General features: G+C 60.3%; 11 protein-coding genes across 11 annotated transcripts; 4 read left to right on the top strand and 7 right to left on the bottom strand.

The window, feature by feature from the left end:
- Nucleotides 1–1,048: 1,048 nt before the first annotated feature.
- Nucleotides 1,049–2,068, bottom strand: PAN0_010c4014 (elicitor protein; the record flags this gene model as incomplete). The annotated part of the gene is made up of 2 exons (XM_014800469.1): nt 1,049–1,893; nt 2,029–2,068. 2 exons carry the CDS (start codon nt 2,066–2,068, stop codon nt 1,049–1,051), a joined length of 885 nt encoding a protein of 294 aa, XP_014655955.1.
- A 2,213-nt stretch (nt 2,069–4,281) lies between these two features.
- PAN0_010c4013 (ribosomal protein S3) lies at nt 4,282–5,592 on the bottom strand (the record flags this gene model as incomplete). Its single annotated transcript, XM_014800468.1, has 2 exons — nt 4,282–5,007; nt 5,083–5,592. 2 exons carry the CDS (start codon nt 5,590–5,592, stop codon nt 4,282–4,284), a joined length of 1,236 nt encoding a protein of 411 aa, XP_014655954.1.
- Nucleotides 5,593–6,382: 790 nt separating this feature from the next.
- On the top strand, nt 6,383–7,426 carry PAN0_010d4012 (UPF0103-domain-containing protein; the record flags this gene model as incomplete). The annotated part of the gene is made up of 1 exon (XM_014800467.1): nt 6,383–7,426. One exon carries the CDS (start codon nt 6,383–6,385, stop codon nt 7,424–7,426), a length of 1,044 nt encoding a protein of 347 aa, XP_014655953.1.
- A 300-nt stretch (nt 7,427–7,726) lies between these two features.
- Nucleotides 7,727–10,405, bottom strand: PAN0_010c4011 (SWI/SNF complex 60 kDa subunit; the record flags this gene model as incomplete). Its single annotated transcript, XM_014800466.1, has 1 exon — nt 7,727–10,405. The coding sequence occupies one exon, from the start codon at nt 10,403–10,405 to the stop codon at nt 7,727–7,729; it is 2,679 nt and encodes an 892-aa protein (XP_014655952.1).
- Nucleotides 10,406–10,690: 285 nt separating this feature from the next.
- PAN0_010c4010 (uncharacterized protein) lies at nt 10,691–11,416 on the bottom strand (the record flags this gene model as incomplete). Its single annotated transcript, XM_014800465.1, has 2 exons — nt 10,691–11,210; nt 11,313–11,416. 2 exons carry the CDS (start codon nt 11,414–11,416, stop codon nt 10,691–10,693), a joined length of 624 nt encoding a protein of 207 aa, XP_014655951.1.
- A 381-nt stretch (nt 11,417–11,797) lies between these two features.
- Nucleotides 11,798–12,527, top strand: PAN0_010d4009 (acyl- binding protein; the record flags this gene model as incomplete). The annotated part of the gene is made up of 5 exons (XM_014800464.1): nt 11,798–11,904; nt 12,001–12,053; nt 12,146–12,240; nt 12,346–12,364; nt 12,481–12,527. The coding sequence occupies 5 exons, from the start codon at nt 11,798–11,800 to the stop codon at nt 12,525–12,527; spliced, it is 321 nt and encodes a 106-aa protein (XP_014655950.1).
- Nucleotides 12,528–12,984: 457 nt separating this feature from the next.
- PAN0_010c4008 (ARM repeat-containing protein) lies at nt 12,985–14,879 on the bottom strand (the record flags this gene model as incomplete). The annotated part of the gene is made up of 2 exons (XM_014800463.1): nt 12,985–14,439; nt 14,565–14,879. 2 exons carry the CDS (start codon nt 14,877–14,879, stop codon nt 12,985–12,987), a joined length of 1,770 nt encoding a protein of 589 aa, XP_014655949.1.
- A 1,161-nt stretch (nt 14,880–16,040) lies between these two features.
- On the bottom strand, nt 16,041–18,710 carry PAN0_010c4007 (uncharacterized protein; the record flags this gene model as incomplete). The annotated part of the gene is made up of 1 exon (XM_014800462.1): nt 16,041–18,710. One exon carries the CDS (start codon nt 18,708–18,710, stop codon nt 16,041–16,043), a length of 2,670 nt encoding a protein of 889 aa, XP_014655948.1.
- A 1,451-nt stretch (nt 18,711–20,161) lies between these two features.
- Nucleotides 20,162–22,003, top strand: PAN0_010d4006 (oxysterol binding protein; the record flags this gene model as incomplete). The annotated part of the gene is made up of 1 exon (XM_014800461.1): nt 20,162–22,003. One exon carries the CDS (start codon nt 20,162–20,164, stop codon nt 22,001–22,003), a length of 1,842 nt encoding a protein of 613 aa, XP_014655947.1.
- A 209-nt stretch (nt 22,004–22,212) lies between these two features.
- On the bottom strand, nt 22,213–23,721 carry PAN0_010c4005 (ribonucleases p mrp protein subunit pop3 kda subunit; the record flags this gene model as incomplete). Its single annotated transcript, XM_014800460.1, has 1 exon — nt 22,213–23,721. The coding sequence occupies one exon, from the start codon at nt 23,719–23,721 to the stop codon at nt 22,213–22,215; it is 1,509 nt and encodes a 502-aa protein (XP_014655946.1).
- A 385-nt stretch (nt 23,722–24,106) lies between these two features.
- Nucleotides 24,107–25,723, top strand: PAN0_010d4004 (uncharacterized protein; the record flags this gene model as incomplete). The annotated part of the gene is made up of 1 exon (XM_014800459.1): nt 24,107–25,723. The coding sequence occupies one exon, from the start codon at nt 24,107–24,109 to the stop codon at nt 25,721–25,723; it is 1,617 nt and encodes a 538-aa protein (XP_014655945.1).
- Between the last annotated feature and the right edge of the window lie 85 nt (nt 25,724–25,808).

Below are 25,808 nucleotides of genomic sequence, written 5' to 3'. Positions count from 1 at the left end.
GATCGTCAAGGAGTCGTGAGGGGTGGTGCGAGAGGGTCGTTAGCAGCTGGATGTGGTTGTGCGTGCAAGTGAACTCCTGGTGAGGAGGAGCACAGAGCGCAACGTGCGGTCCAGGATGGCAGATAGAGCCGCGATGGAGGTGAAAGGAAGGGGTTGAGGATGACGAGCAGGCCTTCATAAGACTGAGCCGGGCAAGCTCGAACGGGAAGCAGTCTTAAGCCGCTCTGCAGATGGAAAGCTGGTCAACTCCGACAGTGGCCATGCGCACAAGTTGGCAGTCTTGCAACCCTGCATTTTTTGACCCCTATCCTTCCTGCCCCAGCGCGCCAAAATACCGCCGCTGCGAGGCTGCACACAATCCAACTTCGACTGTGTGGAGGCACAAGGGCGCTCCAACCCACCTGAGCCAAAACCAACACTCCTCTGACACTCGGCTTCATATTTCGCAGGACCCCTGTCTCGAGCTTCACGCGCTCCGACGACGCGACCTTGGCCTGGCCTTTTTTTTCGCAGTCAGGAGGCAACTCGCTTTAACACTCTCAACTTGTTGCGCACCACCATCGATGCCGCCACTCTGCTCACACCGCTTCCGTGCTAATGACGCTCAATCGTACACAGTCCCATCATGTCGCCTCGGGCCACGATGCAACGACGAGCGCGAGACACTGGCCGAACTCACTGCGGGTCTAGTCCGGAACGGAAATCTCTTCGAGCAAAAAAGGGGACATCACGACGACGAGAAAGAATACAATCTGCTTTTTGGGGGGGATGACGGCGACAGGGTGCAGAACATGGTGAATTTTGGGCGTTTCGATCCGCTCTCCCAGCCACCGCGGCGACGGGGCGAGACAGGGATCAAAGCATGTCCGAAAGGGGGCGAGGGAACGATGAGCGATGCAACACGCCTGTGTTCCATCGCTCAAAAGAGTCCGCCGTCAAAAGTGCAGGGCAAGACCAAGCAGGACCGTCGGGATCGGTCAGCATATGGACTGCATCAAACGCAGCGACCCCGGCGGTCATGGCTTGCCTGCTGGGCTCGCTAGGCCATTTAGGCGAGCGAGGGGAAGGCGTTCTTGTCGGCCAGGTTCACCGAGGCGTTGTTGCCACGGCCACCACGGCCGCCACGGCCACGGGGAGCACCACGCTCGCCACGGGGGGCACCGCGGCTGCCGCCACGGCCACCACCACGGCCACCGCGCTGAACGGCGGGCTGGTTGAAGGTCTGCTCAATCTCGAGCACCTGCTTGCCCTCCTTCTGGGTGCGGGTCTTGGCCTTCTGCGTCTTGGTCGACGCAAAGTAGTCGGCCTCCTCCTTCTGGTGCTTGGTCAGCTTGGACCAGGCAGACTCGTCGCTGGCAACCTCACGGGGAGCCTTGGACTCGATGTTGAGCTTCTTGCCGGCCTGGGCAGCCAGGTACTGGTCGAGGGTCATGGTCTTGTCCTCCTCCTCCTCGGGCACCTTCTCGGCCTCGGCGGCGGGAGCAGCGGCAGCGGCGTCGGCGCCCTCAGCCTTGGCGTCGGCCTCGGCCTTCTGCTCGGCGTCGAGCTCCTTCTCGCCGTCCTCGCCACCCCAGCCCTGGGCGACCTGCTTCTGCGAGTCGACACGGTCGGTCTGCGAGTGACGGTCGAAGGCACGGCCTCGGGGCGCGCCACGGCCGCGGCCACCACGGCCACCACGGCCACGGCTCTCGCCGTTGCGGGCACGGCCGCTACGGGCGTCCTTCTGCTGCTCGCCCTCGGCGGCGTCAGCGGCGGGAGCGCGGGGAGCGCTGTTCTTGGCGGGGCCACGGCGCTGGTTGCCGGCACCGGGGATGTTGCGCTGAGGCTGGGCAGCAGCAGCGGGGGCGGCGGCCTTGGGGGCAGCCTTGGGGGCGGCGACGTCCTCGCCGTCGTCTGAGATGAGAGGAAGGATGTAATACGGGGAAGGTTAGCATTGTGTGCTAGCGCAAGAATGTGTGGTGTAGCAGCGAAGGGAACGTGTCCTCCCCGCTGCGCGAGACTGTGACCACGCAGGTGCGTCGTACTTACCACCAAGAATGGCGAAAGGGTTTCTGTTTGCGACCGACATTGCGTGCGGTCGTCTTAGTTCCTTTCAGGCGTGTTCTGTGTTGGTGGATGGACGGAACAGTCGGGTCGACGCGGTTGTCAGTATGAGTTTTGGCACATGGAGTTGGCGAGGGGACTGCTCGATGAAGCGACACTGGCAGCAAGACAGTCGTGTGTTTGCCATCAATTGCGATGTCTATCCTCGCTGGCGAACCAGCCAGCTTCCGCCGCGATCGAATGGCACGATCATCGGGCGGGGGCAGTGGCCGAAGACTGGTGGACGTGAGGGGCCAGAGCAGATATCATGGCAAGCCCTGCGTGGACCAAACGTCGCTTCCGACATGTGTGATGAGAATGTCATAGGACCTGACCCTGCCCTAGCAGATGACTTCGCAAAGATACGGAGCTAAAGAACGCTGGCTGGGCGCATATCTGGCGCGGATGAGGGCTAGACTGGGGCGATGCTGCGACGTCGTGACAACTGTGCCCCGCGGTGACGCAGAGCAGAATCGAGTGATGGAGGGAAAGCAACTAACCTTCTAAAAGGGGCGGAACGGCGAGAGCGGACTGATGAAGTCGAAGGTGGTATGGCGACAAGATGATGGAAGCGGGATGCTGGTCAGTTAACTGCTGTGTGAATCTGTGGGTCGATGGTGGCGTAGGGGAAGCTCGATGAGTCGGGCAAAGCCTGTGCCGGTGAGAGACAGGGACCGTGCAAGACTCTGAGCAGCTTCTCAAGACTGGGTTGGACTTCGGAAGAAGAATCGAGCGGCTCGTGCAATACGTGCTGTTGGTGCTTCAGAGTGCGACCCTGCTCTGCTAGTCTCTGCTCTGTCTACGAAGATGTCGTGAGATGAGGATGCAAAGGCAGAACTGGATGCGATGGGTGTCTTTGAAGCCGGCTAGTGTTGGAGCAAGCGGCTCGTCTTCTTTTCTGCGTCCAACGCAAAGTCGAACCAACGCTGGAGCTGGAGCTGTGGTCGGCGGGGGGTGTGTGCGACGACTTCGACAGTCGCCAAGTGTGCTGGGACGATGACACGTACTGTCCGACGTAGAGAGACGGTGGAGATGCGATAACACCAACAAAAGATCGTGTGTAGAGGAGCGAGAAGGTAGCCCTCGAACGATCGCGTTGCTGCCCCCAGCCCAGACGGAAGCGGCCAGCGGCACACCAGCTCACAGCCTCGACCTCGTCTTCCTCTCTCTCTCTCTGGCTTTGCATCTGCTTCTGCCTCGTTTTCCCCCTTCTTTTCGCTCCCAACGCTTTCGGAGCTCTGCTGCCCTTTTTTTTGCAACCTCTCATTTTCTTCTCTCTCCCTGTCTCCTCCCTCTGAGCGTTGCGCGTTTGAAGTGCCGAGAAGAATTGGGGGCCACGTCCATTTTGTATTCGGGTTATTCAATTTTCTTCTTTCAAGGGCAGAGCCGATCATCAGACTCGCTACGTACGGGTTGTTCGGGCATCCAGCCCAGTCCGGCGTGAAGAGCGGGGAAGGGAGCCGGTCAGGCACATCGCGACCAATTCCTCCCCCCAACCTTTGCTCTCAGTCTGCTTCTTCGTATCACTTCCGAATGCGTGGATCCAGCACGACGTCGTGAGGATCATCTTTTGTTGCTCGTGTGGTCTGCAGTGCTTTGGCGTGTTTCTCCTGAGTGCTGCTCCTTAAAGCGACGTCTGCGGAACAAAGCCATCGTCGTTCGCAAGAACGCGGTCAAAAGCCAAGTCGCGGGTCCGCAGCTTCGACATGGCCGCAGCAGCCCTTTTTAAGAATCCATTTTTGTGCCCTTCTGCGCCCTAACAAATGCAGCTTTAACGCCTCCGTCATCGTGACCTCTTTGCGAGGTATCGGACCGATCAGACATGTCCATCTTGGGCCGAGCACAGGGCAGCTGACACTCGTGCATCACACAGATCCAAAGACCACAGCAAACGACATGGAAGCAACGTGGCACGACGGCCGATGATGTTATTTTTCATCCCAGACGAGGGCTGCTTGCAACAGACCACCCGTTGGAAAGGTGCGAACGAGTGCGTGGAGAGCGAAGCGTCCGCGTGGTGTGTGTACGGCCGATCATGTCGATACGACCAAATGGGACAGGTGAGGCGCCAATGTCGCAAGACAGCCGCGCTTCATCCTGCATTCGAAACTAGAAAGGGGGGAGTGTAGGGAAGCGGGGGTAAGAGAGAGGGCGAGAGTTGCAAAAGGGGAAAGTGCAGGTGCCGCTGGGCGGGCCCGTTTAGTAGGCAGCCTCGGCCTGGACCTCGGCGGCGGGAGCAGCCTGGGCAGGGGCGGCAACCTCGGCGGGGGCCTGGCGCGACTCGGAGACGGGGGCGAGGATGGGGGCCTCCTCCTTGGGCTCCAGGATGGTGACGGCATCGGGGAGGGGGAAGGGCTTGCCAGCACGTCCCTCGGGGTCCCAGCCCTGCATGATCTTGACCTTGATGCCGAGAACACCCTGCTTCATGAGCACGTGGCGGACGGCCTCGTCAACGAAGTCCTTGACGGGCTGACCGGAGTGGATCATGAAACCGTCGGTGAACTTCATCGACTTGGCACGGGCAGCACGCAGCTTACCCGAGATGACGACCTCGCAACCCTTGGCGCCCGACTCCATGACGAAGCGGAGCACACCGTAGGCGGCACGGCGGACAGCGAGACCGCCGAGCAGCTTGTAGCGGAGCGACTCGCACTGGGCGACGGCGTGGAGACCACGGTTCTGCACCTTCTCGGCGTAGAGCTCGAGCGAGTTGTCGGGGAACTTGAATCGCTTCTGCACGAGCGCAGTGAGCTCGCGGATGCGGCGACCCTTGTCACCGAGGACCTCCTGGGTGTGGGTGGCGCGGATGATGATCTCGGTGCGGGCGTGCGTAACACGGACCTCGCAACCAGAGTATCCCTCCTCGGAGAGCTCACGAGTGAAGAACTCGTTGAGCTCGGCGGCGAAGACACCGTCAGCGACAAACTAAGGTGTAGGCAATACGAAGACATGCGGGGTCAGCGGTTTGATCCTAGGCGAGCGTGTTGTGGACGCGCAGACTTCTCTGTGCACAAGAGCGCACAACATCATGTCGAGAGCGAATGCGGGGGCGCTGGTCGAGGTCGAATGCGAAGGTAGAACTGCTGTGGCGATGGCGAAGGGGTCTGAGAGCATTTTTTCGAGAGCGTATATTGGACGTCCGAAGACGCTCGTGAAGGTGAAAGGGCCAAAAGCGCGTGGGCGGTCACAACCTCCTTGTAGAGTAATGTCTCGCTTGTTGGCAGGCAGCGATGGACGTATGGTGTCTCCGGTGATGCTGCAAGTGCCGGGGTCGAGTGAGCTTCGAATATCGTCGACTGGGACGAGCGCACTCAAACGAGCCTCGGTCGGACAAGAGACTGCTGGGGAACATGCCGGTTGTGCTGCCTTCCGTCCTGTCCATGCTAGCACTGCGTCCAATACAGTCGCAAATCCTGCTTTTCGCTCGGTGTCATAGATGCATCCGTCCTGCACTCTTGCTGTCTCTGGGTATACGTGGCGATGTTCGTGCGTAGAAGATGGCGATATCATATGCGTGGTCCACCGATGTCGAATCAGATGCAATGATGGTCTCGATTGCGCTGTCGGGAAAGCGTCTGGTTTGTCGATGCAAGGCTCTCGAGCATGATGTGTGCGATGTGCAAAGGCGTCTGGCTGTATGTGTGATGCCTTACCTTTCTCTTCTTGGAAATGTTAGCGGAAGCCATCTTGAGATATGTGTTGGTGGTTAGACGATAGTGACGGCGAGCCAGGCGAGACCTTGAACGGTGCCGTCTGGCCCTCGCTCGTCGTTTGCTGCAGCTGACTGCACTGGCGCGCTGAAGCCCTAAGGTCTGCAGCTGCAGATCAGCGTCCTCGGGCTGAGCATAGCTTCGCGCGCGCCACTTGCTCAGAGACTGCCAGCCAGCGATGTGGGTCTGTCTGAGCTCTCGACTGCCTCTCATTGGGCAGCCTGACTGTCGCCTGAATTCCGCCCTTGGGAGCGCGAAGAACCGCGCGCAAGCTGAGGCCAAGCTCGGCCGAGCTTTGAGAAAAGATCACGTGTCTGATCTTGAAGCCGCAAGATATCGGGGTTTTTGATCCCGATGAGGCGAGGCGCATGTTTCAAAAAGGCGAGCAAGACAGGGCCTAACAGCGGGCCAAAAATACGCACGAGCCAAGGGCTGATGTCAAGCTGCAGGGTCCAAGCGCCCGCTAAAAGATAGGCGGCTAAGTTACTGCGACTGGACCAAATCATCCTCAACACCATCGAGTCCTCCTTTCTGGGCTCCTAATCCGATTACATTCACTTGAGAGCTTGCGAGCTTCGGCTTCTCCCAGAATGGCTCCACAATCCGGACCGACAAGGCAGGCCTCGCATGCAGGCAGCTGGTACACCGATGACCAGGCCGAGCTCGATGAATCTCTCGCTGAATGGCTCAGCGACGTCAACGCAGACCAGCTCCCCTCGCCACTTTCCGTCTGCGATAACAAGCCGAGCTCAGATGCACTGCCCTTGCCCCTTCCGACCTGCCGTGCCATCATCGGTCCGCACGCCGGCTTTGCCTACTCCGGCCGTGCAGCTGCATATGCCTACAAATGCATCGACGCCGCTTCCATCGAGAGGGTCTTTATCCTCGGCCCTTCGCACCACGTCTATCTCGACGGATGCGCTGTCTCTCGCTGCTCTCATTATGCAACCCCACTCGGCAATCTCGAGGTTGACCGCCAAGTGACCGAAGAGCTCAAAGCGACGGGCAAGTTCGAGACCATGACGCAGTCTCAGGATGAAGACGAACATAGCATGGAAATGCATCTGCCGTACATCTACAAGGTGTTCGAAGGCAAGACGATTCGGATTGTACCGATCCTGGTTGGAGCGATCAACACCAAGACCGAGGATGTCTACGGCAAGCTGCTGGCGCCGTATCTGAATGACTCGCGCAACTTCTTTGTCGTTTCCAGCGACTTTTGCCATTGGGGTACGAGGTTCAGGTACACATACTACAAGCCGGCGAACGACAGCGCAGCCACGATGCTTTCGGCAAGGACGCCACGATCGGCATACGAAAGCACGCCAATTCATCAGAGCATCCGCGCTCTGGATGAGCAAGGCATCTTTGCCATCACCTATCCGTGGACGCAGAGCGGGGAAAACAAGACTGCAGCCGAGGCGCGAAAGGCATTTGCAGAGTACCTCAGCAGTACGAAGAACACCGTATGCGGGAGACATCCGATCGGCGTGTTGCTCGCAGCGCTGGCAGAGCTCGAGAAGACGGCGCAGACCAAGTCCGAGTGCCGCTTCACCAGGTACGAACAAAGCAGCCAGTGCACCTCGCCGCAAGACTCGTCTGTCTCCTACGCATCTGCTTTCGTGCGCTTCTAATCGCGCATCCAGTGCCTCGTGTCCCTTTCATGCGTTCCAGCGACCTCTTCCAACCGTATCCCCCCAAAGCATCGACTTGAATATTCCATCTAGCCCCGCAGTTTGCATCCGTAGCATCCAAGTTCTCTCGCACTAGCAGCCTCTGATCTTCTCCAGAACAATGCGCATCTCTTCGATCTTCCCTCGTGACTTCCGAACAAGACTAAGGTCGTCGGACTGAGGGTGAACATGACTGAAAAGTGGTATGGCAGGTGCTACAGATACATACGAAGCGTCGGTAAGAGGAGTGCGAGGTCCAACTCAAGGCTGGCCTGGCTGCGGCTGCGCGCCTTGCGACTGAAGCTCCTGCAGCTTTTCAGCGAGCCTCTGTGCCTCGTTGACGATCACCGCCTCGTCGACCCACGCGGCGCGGAAGGTCTCTGCTCGGCGCATCTCCTCGGCAGTGAAGCTGGACACGGATCCGGCCGCGCCCGGCACCGGGTTGTTGCCTAGGATGGCGTCCAGGTCGCGAGCCTGACTTGCGATCCAGGTGCGCAGGTGCTCCTGCGGGTTCTTGGCAAACGCAGCGAGGAAGTCACGAGCGCTTGCGCGGTTGCGAATCGTCGCTGCGGCCTGGGCGATCTTGTCGTCGAGCTCGGCGATCTCGCGAGAGGTGGCGTCATTGGCAGTGTCGAACTGCGCAAGGACGCTGTGCTGCTTCTGTCGAATCGCCAAGTCCTCGAGGTCAAGCTCGATATCGTAGGCAGTCGAGTGCTTGTACTCGGCTTTGTCGGTGCGGACCCAGTACTCGATCACAACCGGCTGTGCGGGGTGCAGATAGCGGTTGATGACCTCGGGGATGTGGTGGAAGTTGATCGTATCGGTGTTGAAGAGCGATCGGAGCGCGGCGTCGCACTTGACCTTCTTACGGTCTGTCTCGTCGAGGAGCTTCTTCTCCTTGACGTACGACCAGAGTGCCGAGATGACACCAGCGCGAGACTCTTCTTTGATGTCGAGAAGCGTGGCGAGCTCTGGGGCGAGCGAGTAGCGTTCGGGCGTGTAGGCAGGGTAGAGCACGATCTTGACCTTGGTAGGGACGTTGCCCTTGCGCTTGATTTCGAAGCCGTCCAATGCCGGCTCGGCGCTGGCGACCAATGGCGCCTCCATGCCCTGGGTACCTCCTAATCCTCCGGCACCTCCGCCGGCCTGCATGCCGCTCGCTGGTGCAACGGAAGGCACGGGTCGGTGCCACTCTACGATGTTGCTGCCGTCCGGGTACAGCGCCGGATCGCGCTGGAGCTCGACGACGCAAGTCTTGACCAGATTGCTGAACTTGTGCGCTCCGGTGCGGTTGATGCTCGCCTGCGCCGACAGCGCGGTGTTGGCGCGCGACTTGAAAGAAGGTTCGAGCAGACGGCCCTCGATGCGCAGGGTCCACGAAGGCACGGCGTCCTCCTCCTCTTCGCCCTCCTTGGACTCTGCCGATTTCGAAGCACCCTCAGCCTTGCTTTCGGTGCTGTCGGCATTCTCCGCCGATGCGTTTGCTGTGCTAGCCGAAGGCTCCTTCGCCTTCTGCTTCTCCGCCATCTGGAATGGCTGGTTGGCGCATGTGTTGCTAAGGAAGATGCGCAAGGTTCGCTTGATTTTGGGCGTTCGCGAGAGCCCGTCGGTAAGCTCGGCGCGCTTTCGAGCGACGGTCCAGTCCAAGTTCTTCTCCATGCGCTGCAGATCCGCGTAGAAGGCCGACTCGGGCACCTGGCGCTTCAGGGAAGGCGGGAGGCTGCGATCGGTGGGACGTCCGCGTTTCAAGCCACGGAAGCCCTGGCCGACGAGAATATCCTGCGCATTCTTCCGTCGCAAGTTGTGAGCCTGCTGCTGCGCCTGGGCGTGCGCTTGCATCTGGGCTTGCATCTGCATCTGCATTTGCGCGTGAGCCTGGGCTTGTGCCTGGGCCTGGGCCTGTGCTTGGGCTTGTGCCTGAGCTAGCTGTGCGGGATTCTCCATGGCTGAAGAAATGTGAGGAGGGCGAAGCGGAGGGCCGTGGTTGGGAGGAAAGGGGTAAGGATGAAAGGCAAAAGCTTGTCGTAGTTGTGGATGCTCTCGGCCTGCGACACGAGTTGGACCAGTCTGGCTTGACGGCACGGGCTGTGATCCGGATCGGTGCCAGGGAGGAGACACTTGGGAGGGCAGCGGCAGAGGAGCTAGGCGATGATGCTCAGGCTGGCGTGGATGGTTGACGAAGTGAGCCTGAGGATGACTAGGCGCAGACGGGTGCTGAGAAGATGCGTGCGCTGAATGCTTGGCTCGCTTTTGCGGACTCGATCCGTGCGGATTCGGCTGGTGCTGCTGATGATGCGGGAACTGTGAGCCTGAGTGGACAGCTGCTGGCGTGGATGGCGTCGGAAGAAGACGAGCCTGTGATACGTGCGCTGCGACGCGGCCTTCCTCGCTGGGGAACGGCGAAGATTGGGGTGGATGGAAGCCGTGTGGCTGACCTTGCTGCGCGCTCGAAGCGGAAGGTTGACCCGGAAGCGAATCGGGTCTCGGAGCTACCTGACCACTAGCGAGCGGGCGATGATGTGGTGGAGGCGTTCGAAGCGAGTCGGATGGAGGCGGGCAGTGTTGGATCGAAGGCGATCGCTCAGGATATGGAACGGTGGATTCTCGCGCAGAAGCAGAAGCTTGACCGGAGCGTGTGCTATGACTCTCGGAAGCTGCTGGAGCCGATTGAGAGATCTGCGGAGAGTGCGCAGAAGGGGTTGATGAAGGTGCGGGCGAGAGGGACGAAGACGAGTCGCGAGCACACCGATCCAGCTGCGGTAGATGAGCAGGGGCAGGTAGTGTCGTAGAGGCGCTCGAAGGATGCTCGAGAGGCTCAGAGGTTGGGACCTGCGTCGAATCGGAAGCGGAAGGCGGAGCGGCAGGTGTGGATGCTGGTACAGCGGTCGGGCGTGGTGATTCGAGGGAAGGTTCGGAAGCTGGGTCTTGGTGGTTGGACATGGCGCTCGGTGCGAGGCGTGCCCCTGCCTTGGCGTTTTCCGTCGCGGCGTGTGAGATCGGCACGGTGCTTGTGCGTGGGACTGCCGCGCGTGGTGGCCCTGGCGGCTGGCTTCGCGACTGACGCTCGTGGCGCTTGCAGCTCGCGTCGAGGCTCGAAGCGTGTATTCAACACCTAACAGAGATACGGCAAATCGACCAAGGGTCCGCCAATGTCCGGAACAGCCTCCGCTCTGAATAGCCTCGACGGTTCAAAAGAGAAAGCACGGCGTCTCTGGGACTGCCTCCTTAAGGAGACTGCACTGCAAGACGATCAAACGAAGGCACCAGAGCTGATCCTTCAGCCTTGTCACTAGGACGACCGATGCTGCTCAACCGGAAAGCTCGCAAAGCAGCAGTCGGAGTGCTTTGATCCCGGAGCCAGACGCAGAGTGGGAGCGGCTTCTCTCGGAGAGGGCTACAGGGATTCAGAACACGATCGGGACGCCAGCCACGCTGATCAGCGACTGGCCGGCAATGGTAGGTTGGCTGTCCTGCAGAGCCGGTTGCGAGGCCGATGCCAACTGGCAACGGCAACAGCGGATCGGGAAGAAGCAGCAGAGTCGCGCCGCCAAATTTGGGTTGAGGGCAACGGCTGAGGCGCGGCGGGCGACGTCGAGAAGCGGGAGCGGAGCCCGGATCAGCGAACGGCACGAGAGAGAGGTGAGGCACCGAGCGGGGTTTGCCAGGATGAGGGTTGGCTGGAGGAGGGCGATGAGCGCAGCGACGCGAGCCGAGACCGAGCTCTGTCTGACCGTCGGGCGGAGCTCTGGACGCTGCAGAACACGCCACGCAACAGCGCGGCCAATCCTAGCGGGGAGGCGTGTGGTGATCGGGCACCACTCGTGCGAGAATAATACAGGCGCGTCACCGCGACGTCACGAAGTTGCTGTGACGCTTCCCGGCTCCCTTTCCCTCGTCTACTTTGGCCGCCAAAGCGCCCGGTTGGCCCCCGAAGAGGCTCAAAGGGGTCATGCCAGAGCGGGTGACTTGGTTGCGACTCGAGCTTCGGTCACACGTGTATCACGGCGTCAGCTTCGTCGGCGAGGCAACAATGAATGTTTGATGTCACGGCCGCCTCCACACGGCGGCTGCAGCGTTGGGAGGGGATTTTCGAGGTGCAGATCGAGGCGGTCGAGTGTTGGGTTGGGCTTTCAGCCAAATCCTGCCGAAATCGCTGGGGCAAACACGCCCAAAAGGCACCGGTGCAGCGTGAAAAGCACACAACCAAGGCCGTGCGCACTGTCCAGCCGCTTCGCCGTTTCTCCTGGCCGGCCCCCCTCCGTCCCCGTGGATTCAACCCCTCAGCTCCATTCCTAACCACCTCCACCTAATCGCTCGTATACTCGCATCATCATGTCTGTCGAAGCCAAGTTCAACAAGGCCGTGTCCATCGTCGGCTCGCTCCCCAAGGACGGCCCCGTCCAGCCCACCCAGGACGACCAGCTCAAGTTCTACGGCTTGTAAGTCGCCCGCCCTGATCGACATGTGTCCTCACAGCCGCTGACTCCCTTGTAATGCAATCGGACGGCTTCTCGTCTCTGTCTCGCGCACGACAGCTACAAGCAGGCCACCATCGGTGACGTCAACACCAAGAAGCCCGGCATGTTCGGTAAGCATCCTTGTGTGGCCGTGTGAAGCTCTTGGCGTTGGAGCATCTATTCTGACCCACTCTGAATCCATCCTGTCTCTTATGTGCAACAGACCTCACCGGCAAGTACAAGTGGGAGGCCTGGAACAAGAACCAGGGCATGTCCAAGGAGGACGCCCAGCAGGCCTACGTCGACGCTCTTCTCCAGGTAAGCCTTCCATCCTCTTCGCATCGGCGTATGCTCTTCGAGAGCCTTGCTAACAGCTCCCCCCTCTGTCCATCGCGCCGCTTGTCTCACACTGCGATCCAACAGATCCTCAAGAAGCACGAGGGTAAGTTCAAGCTCGTCTCGACCCCACCTTCCTGCAACACGGATTCTGACCCTGCTTCTCGTTTTACTTTCTGCACCACGCTCCTGCGTCCTGAATCCGTCTTGGCCCGTGTACAGACGAGGGCGACTCGGCTCAGCACATCAAGGACATCGAGAGCGCCTAGACGCCTCCCTCTCAGTGCCAACATACTCTGATGCTTGCAATCTGCATTGTAGCCTTGGATGTGTCTGGCTTGTTTGCGGTCCTTCACTGAGTGCAGTTGCTGCAATCGGGGTGGCAGTGAGTGTTGAGTGCAACGACGTCTCAGTGAAGCTCCATCACACTCTTCTGCAGTCATAAGGGACAAAAATAAGGCGGCCCAAAAAAAGGAACCTGAAATTCGCAACATCAAACACGCAGCAGAACGCAAGAGTGCCGGTCTCGCCGCACATGCTCCTTGGCACCCCAATCCACGCTCCTCAGTGATGTCCACACACACCGCACCAAAGCCGGGTAGAACAATAAAGGTTTTGGAGGAACTTGCAAGCGCGCCGATTCGTAACAGTGTATGGGGGGGAAGAGGGGGGAAAGAACGGAAGAAGGAAACACGACTTTTGCCTTTTTTACTCTTGCTTGGCCTTTCATGCTTGCTGGTTGGCAGCCTCCAAGGCCTTCTGAGCAAAGAAGCGCACATCGGCGTCCGAGTCCTCCTGCAGCTTCTCCAACGCCGGCGTGATCTTGGCCTTGACCACCTCCTTGCCCTCGGGTGTCTTGATGAGCACGGTCGAAAGCACCTCGAACGCCTTGGCCACGTTGAAGCGGATGTTGGGGATCGGGTCGGTCACCATGGGCAGCACCGTCTCCAGCACGTCCGCCGTGATGGCCGACGTGTCGAGCGAAGGCGCCATGGTGGTGATGGCAAAGATCGTCGTCATGCGGTAGAGGTAGTTGGGATGCGTGCCCATCTGCAGCACCTTGGGGATGATCGTCTGACGCGCCCACTCGACACCGAACACGTCCGTGAGCTTCTTGAGGTTGACCGTGGCCGCCTCGCGGATGCTGAACACCGTGTCGCCGAGCCAGGACATGCACAGGTTGCTGAGCTGCTCGTCGAAGAACTGCACGCCCAGCTGGTTGGCCAGCAGCGGGATGTACTCGATGATCGCCTGTCGCACGCGCCACTGCTTGTCTTCGGCGAGCTCGACGATGGCCGGCAGAAGCGACTGCGAAAGCAGGTCGATGCCGATCACCTCGTTCACCTGCTCCAGCTTGGAGATAATGTTGAGACGCACGTCCGGGAACTCGTCCTTGAGCAGCTGCAGGAACAGCGGCAGCAGATGCTCGATCGTGGCCTCCTTGCCGAGCAGAGGCGCAAGGCCCGAGATCTGCATGCCGAGCGCCGCGCGCACGTGCTGCGAGTTGTCGCCCGCAAGGTCGCGCACACAGGGCATGAGGCGCGCCAGGATGATGTCCTGATCGACCAGCTTGGCAAAGCCGGGGATCTGGCCAGCACCGGCGGTGCGCACCTCTGCCTCGTTGTCCTTGAGCAGATGGACAAAGGCCATGACGAGCTCGTCGCGCACGACGTCCTCGCCGACGGCGGAGGCAAGCTTGACAAAGTGGTCGGCGACCATGTAGCGGACCCTCCAGCTCTTGTCCTGGACGGCGCTGCGGATGGAAGGGAGGAGGTAGTTCTTGGACTCGTCGTGGCTGAGCGACTCGGCGATGGCGATGAGATCCTGGACGGTGAGCAGACGCACCGAGTCCTGGTCGTCGGAAGAGAGTTTTCGGTAGAGGGGGATGATGTCCGAGACGACGAGCTCCTTGGAGAGGTTCTTGGCAAAGGGCCCAAGGTCGCGGGCGGCGGCTCGTCGGACCATGGGGGTATCGTCGTTGCAAAGCGCGGTGAACATCTTTCGGAGCTCCTCTTGTGTGTCTGGTTTGGACTTGGGGTAGACGGCAGAAAAGAGCGAGGTGGAGCTGGTTCGCGAGGTGAACCAGTCTCCGCCCGAGAGTCGCTTCAAGAGCGGAATGTAGTGCTCCTCGATCTGGGACTCGGAGAGAACTTCGGCGATCTTGACGATCGACTCGGACGCCTAGATCACCCGAAGAGAAAGATGGAAGTGAATGCGGTGCAGAGATGCAGCGAAAGCGACGATGGTGAAAGAAAAGGTCAGATCGCTGCGTACGGGACTCTCTAGATCGGCGGAGAGAGACTTACCTTTTCGCGAACGACGCTCTCCTCGACCGCAGCCAGGTTTTCGAGCGGTCCGAGGAGGAGATGCGCATATGTTGGCCCACCAAGGTACTCTACGAATCCGGAGCCAAGCTCCTGCGCGAGTGCGAGGAGGACCTCATCTTCGTCATCGAGCGAGTCCTGAAGGAATGGGATGAGCTCGTCACGGGCGCGCTCGGGGCCAAGCGCAAGGGCGATAGTGGAGATGCGGTGGATGGCGTTGAGTCGGAGTGTGACATCATCCGACTTGAGCTCGTCGATCAAGATCGCGATGGGGAATAGCTGCTCGTCGGCTTCCATGGCGTACGTTGTTGAATGTGAGATGGTGCTGTGAGAGGCGGTGGGCGGGTTGTTCCGGGCGCTTGTGCTGATGATCGTAGCCGGTGTTGCTTTCGCTTTGAACAGGTGCGCAGAGGTGATCGCTGGGCAAGTCTGAGACGCAATCGAGACACAGTTGTGAAGTTACGACCTTGAGGTGCTGACCACGGCTGCGAGCGAGGGCGAGCAAGATAGGACGTGGATGCTCCTAGATTCGAGTCGGGTGAGGTCGAGTCGCGTCGCGTCCAAGATCGGCAATCGTGGTGGTCGTGGGCGTGAGCTGAGAGTGTTGATTGAGGCAGCGAATCGAAGAACGAGCTGATGCCAGAATGCGATGCAGATATGCAGAGGTCGACGATGGTGGAGAGGAAGGTTGCGGAAGTTGGGTGTGGAATCAACCCGACGCGATCTACGCTGGAGGTCCACTCAGAAACGCGCACGCACGAGCCGATCCACCCCTGCCCTCACACCGATGCACTCACGCGCCCACGCACAGCCATCTCCTCTCTCTCTCCGTCTCTCTCTCACACACTCACACGCACACACACCTGAGTCGGCACACAGTCTTGCAATCTACGCAAAGCCGAGGTAGACTCTTGCCATCTGCACCTTGTTGGCCAAGGTGCGGCACTAGCCTGAAGCAGCAGGGTGAGGAGGTTCGTGGAAAAGCATCTTCGGTATCAGCAGAGTGACTCTGGCTCCTGACAAGCCAGAGACCGACGCAGCCTGTTGACGAGACGAGTCGGCCTGCCTAGAAGCCCGTGCGGCGCAGCCTAGAGAAGCGGCGAAATCTTGGGCGAAAGGGCACGAACTTGGCCCGAAAAGGCTGAAATCCAACAAGAGCGCGATCGAATAATATGGCCAAACACGATGAATACACGACCGATTACACTCAGCCACTGCCAGCTGGCTAACCACTGGCGCGTTCGCTGGATTTTGAATCCAGTTTCTGACCTTCTCGCGACAGAGTGAGAAAACTGGGAGTTGTGAGACCGGACTCTCTGACATTGCAAAAGTTTGACCAAACGCTGTTCTCGCTGATCTTTGCAGCACTTGCATCACAAAGAGTCTCTCTCTCACGCCAAGACGAAGGCAAGGCAGGCTGACAATATGCATGATGGAGGCCATTGATCGGACCAAGCTTCACTCGATTTCATCCAGGTGCAGATCAGCGTAGACGCTCTCGGTCGGCGTCTGCCACGCATGCTTGGCCTCGTCAAAGAGCTCCTTGAACGCAAACTGGAGCTTCTTGCGCTTCTCCATCGCGCTCACCAGGTTCTCAGGCAGCTGCGGACGCACAGGGCCGTTGTAGGGCACGCCTCCAGGCTGCGGCGTGCCGCTAGCAGACTGGATACCGTTGGCGCCGTGCTGGGACAGAGTCGAGTCGTCGTGATGCGACGCCGCAGCGTGACCGCCCTTCTTGCGCTTGCCCAGGCTCGCCTTGATCTGGCGTAATCGCCGTGTCCATCCCGCTTCGATCTCCTTCTCCAGCGAGTGAAGGCAGTTGAGGTAGTCCTGGTGCGCCATGCGGTCCTTGGCGATGCCGAACAGCCGATCCTTGCGCATCTCGTTGACTTTCTGCTGGCGTGCCAGCTCGCGCTGCACCATCCTCAGCGTCGTCGAGATCTCGTCGTCTTGACGCGAAGACCAGTCCAGAGCCTCGTCTGCACCCAGCACTTCGAGCGCCTTGAGCTCCTTGGCGATCCGCTCCTCAAACGTCGCCATGTCCTGGTCAGCCACCACCCCTTGCATGTCCAGGTCGGGCTCGCCGTCGGCATCTTCGCCATCGCCCATCTCGTCTTCGTGTTTGGCATGTCCGTTGAGGCGCGCCAGGACGTTCATCGGCAGTGCGGGTCCGGCGTCATCAGCAGATCCCATCGCTCTGCTCGCGTCTCCGTCGTCGTCGCCCTGACGAGGTGGTAGCAGGGAAGCTACCAGACGCTCGGCCAACGGTCCACTGCGCGCGCCGACCACAGCGGGCGACTCCAAGCCAAGATGCTCGTCGGTCATCTGCTTGGTCCGGAACGAAGGTGGGGGCGGGATCTCGAGCTCCGGACGTTGAGCCAGCTTGCTCTCGTCCGCTCCACCCGAACGCGAGGCTGCTAGTAAGGATGCATCGAGCGGAAGACCTCCGCCGACGCCGAGGCTGATGGATGGCGAGCGCGACAGTGCCGACAGTGGATTTCCGTACGCATCTACGGCACCGCTGGCGATCAAAGCGTCCTCTTCCTCCCACGTCTGCTTGTAGTGCCGACCGAGCGCCGGCATCTGGAACGGCTCATGGTCGTCCGACTTGCTCGAGAGCCAGGCGAGGTCGTCCTCGGTCAAGGTCTTGAAGAAGGCGTCTGCATAGTTGTAGAAGGTGTGGATGGGCGTCTGTTGCAGATCCCTGCCTCCCCTTCTTCCGGTCGTGGCCTCCTTGACCATGCTCTGGCCGGGACCCGGTCCGGCCGGAGTGCCTGGTCCGATGCTCTCGCGCTCGAGAAGCCGATCGCGCTCCCTCTCCTTTTCCTTCCAGTCCTTGTTGGCAAAGTCCTCGTTGACCTGCTGCGGCTTGGTGGGATAGGCTCTTGGCTTGCGCGACTTTTCGAGCTTGGGCACGAATGTGGCAGGAGTACGAGCTGGCAGCTCCCACCCCGGCGCAGGCTGGTAGATCACAGGCGCCACCATGGCTGCGGTCAGATGAGCGGGTGTCGAAGGCAGCGGCGAAGGCGAGGGCAGTACACTGTTGCGTCGCGTCGACGCCTGGGTTGCATCCGAAGCTTTGCGCGGGAAGCCCGGTGCGTTTTGAGACGCAGCATTCGCTTTGAGACGCATGCCGATGGCGGGGATTTTGGGAGTGGCGACACCGCCAGACGAAGTGTCGACTTCAGATCCTCTGCGAGAGATGGAGCCTGGGACAGCAGCTGCTGTCCGAGCTGCGGACGCGGAAGCCGACGAGCCAACGTGCTTGGAGGTGGCAGCATTTCGTGATGAGCCTGCGGCACCAAGGAGAGCGCCCGCTTCGAATTCGGATCCAGATTCGTCCTCGTTCGATTCGGCATCGACATCCTTGCGTCTGCGCTTCTTGTTCTTGGCGTATGTACGCCCAGGACGGCTTGGCATGTCTTCATCGAGATCCCACTCCGGATCTGTCGATATGATGCTCTCGTCATCGCCTCCTACGTCGAAGCTGTGCGCCCGAGCCGCTTTGCTGCGCGCGTTGGCTTTGCTGCCTGCGCCGCTTGGTGATCGTGCGTCCGAGTAGAGCGACGACGCCGGCGCGCTGTCGTTGTCCCTCTCCCGCTTGACCTTGACCTTGTTCTTGGAAGCAAAGGCGCCTCCTGCAGCAGTAGCGCTGGCGGATCCACTGACGTTGGCGCCCGAAACGGAAGGAGCAGGGGAAGCAAAGGAACGCTCGCGCGCTTTCTGATACTTTGAAATCGAGGCGGAAGCGGAGCCGGCAGAAGAAGCCTGCCGTGAGGAATCCGAATAGAGGTTGGCAGGGCCGCTGGGCAAGCCAGGAGGACTGAAGAGGTCGTTGGGAGCCGAGAAGAAGATGGGCTTGAAAGGATCTGACGAGCGCGTCTCGAGACGCGCTAGACGCGCGGAAGACTCGGCCTTGATCCTCTCGAGATGCTTGGCGAGCGCTGAAAGCTCGTCAAGCGAAGGTATCGCGTCATTGGGCGAGATGTTGGACAACTGGGATGGAAGAAATTGGCGGTAGAACGGGTTGCTGGTGCTGCTTCGTGCTGAGGAGTGGAGTCCGGCGGACGCGCCAACGTCGCGCGAGGCGCTCCTCGAAAGGCCGGTGTTGGCGTCCTTTCCGCCCATATTGACAGCTTCACGTGGCGGTCAGCGGTTCGCGCAACGCAAGGGGCACGAAAGGAACGGCAGTGCGGGCGGTATCGAAAGATGCAATGCGATGGTAGGCAGGTCGGGCCTACGGACGGTCGGCGAACAGAATCGGAAGAATGGACAAAGAGAAGAAGTCGTGATGCGAAACCGAGACGCGAAAGGAGACGAACAAGCCGTAACGATGCGACTGCCGCAAAGTGCAGACTGGGCACGGCGCAGGAAGGGTCCGTGCTGCAGAAGCCGGTTATGCACGCACTGAAGCGTATGAGCCGAAGAAGAGTGGAGCGCAGCGGGTTCTGTCGGTCGCAGACGGACAGGAGCTCGACCTGCTAGCCGGCATGCAGAGAATCCAAGAAGCGGTGAGTGCGAGATGGTGGCAGTGGGGAATAAACAGACCCTCCAAAGCATCACGAAAGTGACAGCCGACGTGACGCGGATCGCCGTAACCGATGAGGGCGACTTGTCCGAATTCCAGAATTTGGACTTCACTCGCGCGAGAAGGCGACCGGAATTGCAAACTAACATCCAAGCATGGTCGCTTTTTGGGGGGCCGGCGATGGGCAGAAGCAGCACGTTCGTGCCATGAAGCGCACTGCTTCCGACCTTGACCCGACAACAAGCGAGCCCAGCCCAGCCCAGCCCAGCCTGCACGCTCTCCGCACGCCAGACCAACACGTTCACCCGCGCCCCCAGGAATCGCAGAAATGGCACAGATGCCGCTGCACCTTCCTCTCTCTGGAGATGAGCCGGGCGGCTGCCGAGATCCTAAATGTAGCGACGCCGCGCTGCTCTGCGCACACGCCCTGCCCTTGCCTTGGCCGACTCATGCATCGCCCCTGTCTTCTATCCTTGGCTACCAAGCCCCTCCCCCCCGCGTCGAGCTACAGGCTCGTGCTCAACTTTTGATCCCACGCAGCCGCTCGCTAAAGTTAACCCACAACAGCGGCGGCTTTGCATGGCCAAGAAATCCGCCCTTTTTTGAAACAAATCCGCCCGCCCGGCCTGTCCTGAGCAGCGCATGTGTGAATTTCACGCGGCGGCCTGTCACTTTGGATGCGGTCTAGATGGTGAAGGGCATGTGCGTCACATTACTTGAGAGAGATGCGCCAACGCTCGCTCGCTCTCCCCGTGGTCTCTGCCTGCGCTCGTACCACTTTTGGCCCTGCCGAGCCTCTCCCACTTTTGAAAGCGGCTTGCTCCGGACGCATCCACTTGGCTCCCCTTCCTCACTCTTTCACTACGTGGCCACTTGTCGTCGGCGTTGCATTGGTCCATACAATCTCGCATCGGCCTGCGCGTCTCAGCACAGCGATAGAACTTCCACCAGCCACGCCGACATTCACGCCAGAGACCCACGCTGAACGCTCGTATCTCTATCTCTCTCTGGTTGCAAGATCGGTGTATCCGAGTAGCTTTGCTTGCCCACCATGTCGTCATCCGGTGCAGATGCTGCTGCGGCCCCGGCGCCTGTAGCCACCAACGACAAGGATGCGACGGCGGACGAGCTTGCTGCGCCGCCAGAGGCGATTCAGATGACCGATGAGGAGGAGATGGGCGCTGCCGCCGACAAAGACCAGAGCGATTCCGGTAAGCTCAAGACCCTCATGGGCATCCTCAAGCGCATGGTCGGAGTCAAGGATATCGCCGCCATCCGCATCTCGCTCCCGGCCAACCTGCTGGAGCCCGTGCCCAACCTCGAGTACTGGAACTACCTCGATCGCGGTGACTTCTTCACCCTCGTCCCGGATCTCGACGATCCGCTCGACCGCATGCTTGCCGTGCTCCGCTTCACCTTCACCAAGGAGCTCAAGTATGTAAAGGGCAAGATTTGCAAGCCTTACAACTCGATCCTCGGCGAGCATTTCCGCTGCCACTGGGACTTTGAGCCCGCCAAGATGACAGACTCGCACATCGTACCCGTCCAGTCGCTGGCCGTCGAGGCGCCCGAGCCCCTGCCTCTCGCTTCCACCCAAGCACGAACCCCCACACTCAACGCCAAGAAGGGCAGCACGCCCCCTTCGCCTCTCGTGACGCCGCAGGACCAATCAAGACCCTCCTCCGTTCGAAACCTCAGCATGGAGACCTCGAACAACAGCAGCAGCAACAACAACAGCACCACCTCATCTGCCAAGAAGGGACTCTCGAAGCTGCTGGGCAGGAAGAAGAGCACCAAAGACACCTCTGAAGCTGCCAACGTCGCGGCCTCATCGGCTCATGCCGCTCGCGCAAGCGAAGACACCGCCGACAACGCCAACGACGCCGCCTCCGTCTCTGGCTCGAGCATGCAGCGAGCAGGCAAGAGGCGTCTCTGTTTCTTGACAGAGCAGGTGAGCCACCACCCGCCCATCTCGTCCTTCTTCTGCGAGGCCAAGGACGCCGGCGTCCAGCTCTACGGAGTCGATCAGCTCGGCGCCAAGTTCACCGGCACGAGCGTCAAGGTGTTCCCGGGCGAGCAGAACCAGGGCATCTTCCTGCGGCTCACCGAAAATGCAAAGTGCGGCGCGGCCGGCGAAGAGTACCAGATCACACACCCGACCGCTTCGATCAACGGTCTTCTGCGTGGAAGCCTCTGGGTGGCCATCTGCGACAACCTCTACGTCACCTGCCGCGGCGGCAGGCGAGACAAGGGCGAAGGCGACGACGGCAGCCGACTGCGCGCCATCGTCGAGTACAAGGACGAGAGCTGGATCACCAAGGCCAAGTATGCGCTCGAGGGCGTCATCTACTCGTACGGGCCCAACGACGATCCGGAGGAGTACACGTCGGCCAAGCAGGTGCCGCAGGACAAGGTGCTGGCCACGTTTGAAGGATGCTGGAAGGGCAAGATCACGTACAAGAGGAAGGGCGACAAGGAATCACGCGTGCTGCTCAACATCACCGATGTGGACCCCATCGCGAAATCGGTACGACCGCTGGCAGCGCAGGAGGAGATGGAGAGCCGAAGGATCTGGGAGCCCGTCACCAACGCCATCCTGGGCAAAAAGTACAGCGAGGCGACCAAGAACAAGCAGGATATTGAGCAGATGCAGAGGAACGCAGCGGCGGAGCGCAAGCGCAACGGCGAGACTTTTGTGCCGCGCTTCTTTGACGCCGACATCTCGGACGGCCGACCCAAGCTGACCGACGAGGGCCGAAAGGCGATTGATGGAGAATACCAGCTTGCGGGCTACGACGGCGCTGTCGACGACAAGGTCGCAGCAGTCAACGCGCAAAAGGTGGAAGACGCGGATGATGACGACGAGGACGATTTCCAGGATGCTCAGAACTAGAGCATGCCTGCTCGTGCCACCGATACGCTTTCTTAGATCATGTTCGTTTTCGGCTCTTTGCCTACCCGCATGCTCCGTTCTCTGCTTGGATTCCCTTTGTATCTCGCTCAATCCGTACATCAAGAGAGATTTGCACGACCGATGCTCGAACAAACCATCGGCTGTTGGTGAATAGGTTTCATGAGTGAGGATGCCTGTGCAAATGGGGATCAAGCGTCGATTTGCATGGGCGAATCGGTCGACAACTGGCTCGCCCTTTTGGCCTGACGCTTTGCCTTTGCTGCGTGTTTGAGTTCGGCACGGAGGGATCGGATGGACTGCTGGAGCTGCATCTTGCGTTTCTTCCAGCGCGCCGAGCGTTCCTTCCTGCGCGACTTGTTGGCGGCCTTGGAAGCGTTGAGATCGAGCGGCTGCGTCGTGCGGAGCAGCTTGACCGTTGGTGGCAGCTGTGGCAATGCGAGTGGACCTCGTTCGGACCCCTTTGCTGCCCGAAGGGCCGTTTCGAGCCACGCGGCACGCAACCGACACACGCTGCCAGTCTCGCGCTGCACAGCATCAAGGAGACGCCTGAGATGTGTCGCAGAAAATGCAGAAGTAAGAGCAACCACGGATGCACGACGCAGCCCGAGCGCGCGAGCGAGCAATGCTTCGGATGCAGAAGGCAGCGCAAACAGAAGCGTACCTCTGGTTTTGACCGAGTCGTCAGCGGTGAGGGAAGCCGAAACGGCATTGCGAGCAGCGACGAGCATCGGTAGATGCGCAACGAGCGTCGACGATGCGGCGTCGTGTCGACAGACAAAGACGATCTCGATCTGCGGCACGAGCGCAGCGCTCTTTACCTTCTGTTTGGCGCCATCCGCGGCTGAAGCTTGCAGGGATGAAAGCTCAGTGTGGATCTCGGCCTCCAGAGCGCGCGTGATACTGTTGATGCCCGCCAGCACCTGCGGAGCCGCCGAGACGGACGGCGCTGAGCTCGTGACTTGGAGCTGGCGCTTTGGTTGCAGTGAACGAGCGGAAGACTTCCGCCCGAGGTCCTTGAGCACGGCCTGCTTCACTTCGGGAGAAGCGAGCGTCTCGAGCAGTGTGTGCAGCACCGTCTTGGATCCCGCCACCGGCATCTCGGGCCACGTGACGGCCGTCGAGCTGGCCAGAACAGGTCGAAACACGGGTCGGCGCCCTGCCGGCACTTGTGCTATTGTCGGCTTGGGGGACGAGATGACGCTGGAGGATGCAGGTTTGGACGTGGAAGCTTGGGTTGATGCGATTGGCTTGCTGGGCAGCTGATCAGCGCCGGGACGTGGCTGCGCATCCTTGCTGCTCTCCTTTGGCTGCTTGGCAGACGATGCAGATTCTTTGACCTTTGGTTCGCTCTGCTTGGACTTGCTTTTTTGATCGAGCAGCTGCGACGGGGCCGCCGAAGGAGGCTTTGACGAGGCAGAGGACTGGCCTGTCGGGAAGGATCCGAAAGCAGACAGGCCAGACTTGGGCCCGGAAGCCGTCGGTGGTTTCGAGGTCGAAGCTAGCAGCGATGCAAGCGCAGCATCCTTGCCGTGTGGCTGTGGAGAGAAGAGTGACGATAGCGAGTCGGCGAGTGAGCCGCCAGCGGAGGAGCCAAAGGGACTCGCTGCACCACGATTCGAGGGTTGCGCCCGCTGCTTGCTCTTGGACGCCGCGCGAATCGTCGTGCTCTTGTCGACGTTTGCCTTGCCTGGCGCCATCCTACTCAGCCTCGAGACGCTTCGGAGTCTCCGACTGCAGCCACTGAGTGATTGTGATGGTCGACTGGGTCGCAAGATGTCAAGCTGCCACCTGATGCGAGGAGGAACGCAGCTGGGAAGGGTTCGAAGAACAAAATCCGAGGCCCACAAATTTGACTTGGCGGGTGCATGTGGAGCAAGCAGGGTCTTCTAGCAGCACCGAGCAGCACCGCGCACAGGTCAGCCAAGGAGCAGCGACAAGACGGCACATCCTGCTCAGATACTCACTTGCCTATCTCCACAATCACCCGAGCCACTGACTTCGGGCCTGGCACCTCCCATCTCATCCCATTGACTGCGCCGCCATCGGATACAATCGTCAGGATTGACGGGGCGATCTTCGAACATGGATCCCAAGAGGTTACAGGTGCCTGTGATCGGGCTGCGAAGATCCGGCAAGAGCTCCGTCCTCAACGTCGTCTACAACGAGCTGCATCCAGACGACACCGTCTTCCTCGAATCCACCACCAAGCCCAACTTCATCCTTTCGGATAGCTTCCTTCCCATCCGCATCATCGACACGCCTAGCCGGGTCCTTCTCGGCGACGTCCGTCTCGAAAAGGGCATCCCCCTCGCCCCTTCCAATGCTGCTCGTGTCGGTCCGCCTCCTCCCGTCCCCGCGCGAAATGCGCCACCACAAAGTAGCAACGCTACCGCCTCGAACGCATCTGCTGCTGCAGCCGCCCCCGAGCTTCTGCTCTGGACCGACGTCTCGGCCGTCGTCTTTGTGATCGACGCTCAGGACGACTACTACGAAGCGCTCTCGAAGCTGCAGACGGTCGTGCTTTCTGCGTTTGCCGAAAACCAGACCATCGAGTTTCACGTGTTTGTGCACAAGATCGACGGATACTCCAACGACTACAGGCAAGACACGCTCTCCACCATTCAGGGCAAGGTGCTCGACGACCTCGTCGACAGCAGCCCGAGCTTTGTCGCTCAGCCGTGGTCGTATCCAGAGCCGATCCCGCCCAAGGAAACCAAGACATCCAAGAGCAAGGATCGCAGCCGGAGCAAGAGCAAAGACCTCAGCTTCTCGCGTTCGCCTGCTGCGGGCAACTCGAGCTCGGGTGGCGGCGGCGGCGGCTACGATGCCAGCGCCTCCGAATTCTCGAGCTTTTCGGGCGGCCACCGCTCCGACGTTGCTCCGGAGCCAGGGCAGATCAATCTGGACCAGGCTGTGCGGCTGCACTGCCATGCCACCTCGATCTACGACACGAGCGTGTTTGTCGCCATCAGCAAGCTGCAGCAGAGCCTGGCGCAGAAGGTCAAGCCAGAGGAGGCCCTCGAGTCCGAGCCGCACGCCGCGTCCAATGGAAACGATGGGGCAGGTGCGGAAGGCAGCAAGCCCACACGACCGGCGGCCAAGAGCCACTCTCCTCGTAGCCTCACGCTGGCCGAGTCGATGGAGCAGGTGTGCGACTCGATCTGCTCGTCGTGTCACTTTGAAAACGCCTTTCTGTTTGACTTACCCACGCGCACCTTCATCGGCACCGACTCGGCGCCGTTTGACGCGGCGAGCTTCGATCTGGTGTTTGACTATGCCGGATTCCTCGCCAAGTTCGCAGGGCTGTACGCGGGCATTCAGCCGGAAGCGCCGCCTGGAGGAAGCTCCGCAGCGACACCGAGTGGTGGTGCGATGGCGCAGCTGTCGACATCGCCCTCGTCGGCACGAAGGTTCTTGCTCGGCAGAATGTCCAAGGAGCCACCTGCGAGTCGCGACTCGGGCGCCGGGTCCAAGGATCCAAGTGCGACGAGCGCGCCCGTGCAGCGATGGGCGTCGTCTGTGACACGGCTGCAGCCCGACCGCTCGCTGTGCTTCTGGCAGATCAACCACCGTCTGGCGCTCATCGCCATCATCCACTCGGACGTCCATGCCAAGCAGACCGGCTTGATCGATTATAACATCACCTTCTTCCGCCGCGCAGTGCAGGGCCTGTACAGCCTCGCACAGACAAGCACCTGAGGCTGCGCGCACAACTGCTCATGCATTTCAATACCACACGTCTCCGTCATGTTGGCGCTGTCTGCAGGAGTGCTAGGGTGTTTTG

The sequence above is a fragment of the Moesziomyces antarcticus genome, assembly GCF_000747765.1.
Source record: "Moesziomyces antarcticus DNA, scaffold: scaffold_v10010, strain JCM 10317, whole genome shotgun sequence".
NCBI lineage: Eukaryota > Fungi > Basidiomycota > Ustilaginomycetes > Ustilaginales > Ustilaginaceae > Moesziomyces > Moesziomyces antarcticus.
Note: the sequence above shows the minus strand (reverse complement) of the source record. Positions and strands in the feature narration are given on the sequence as shown.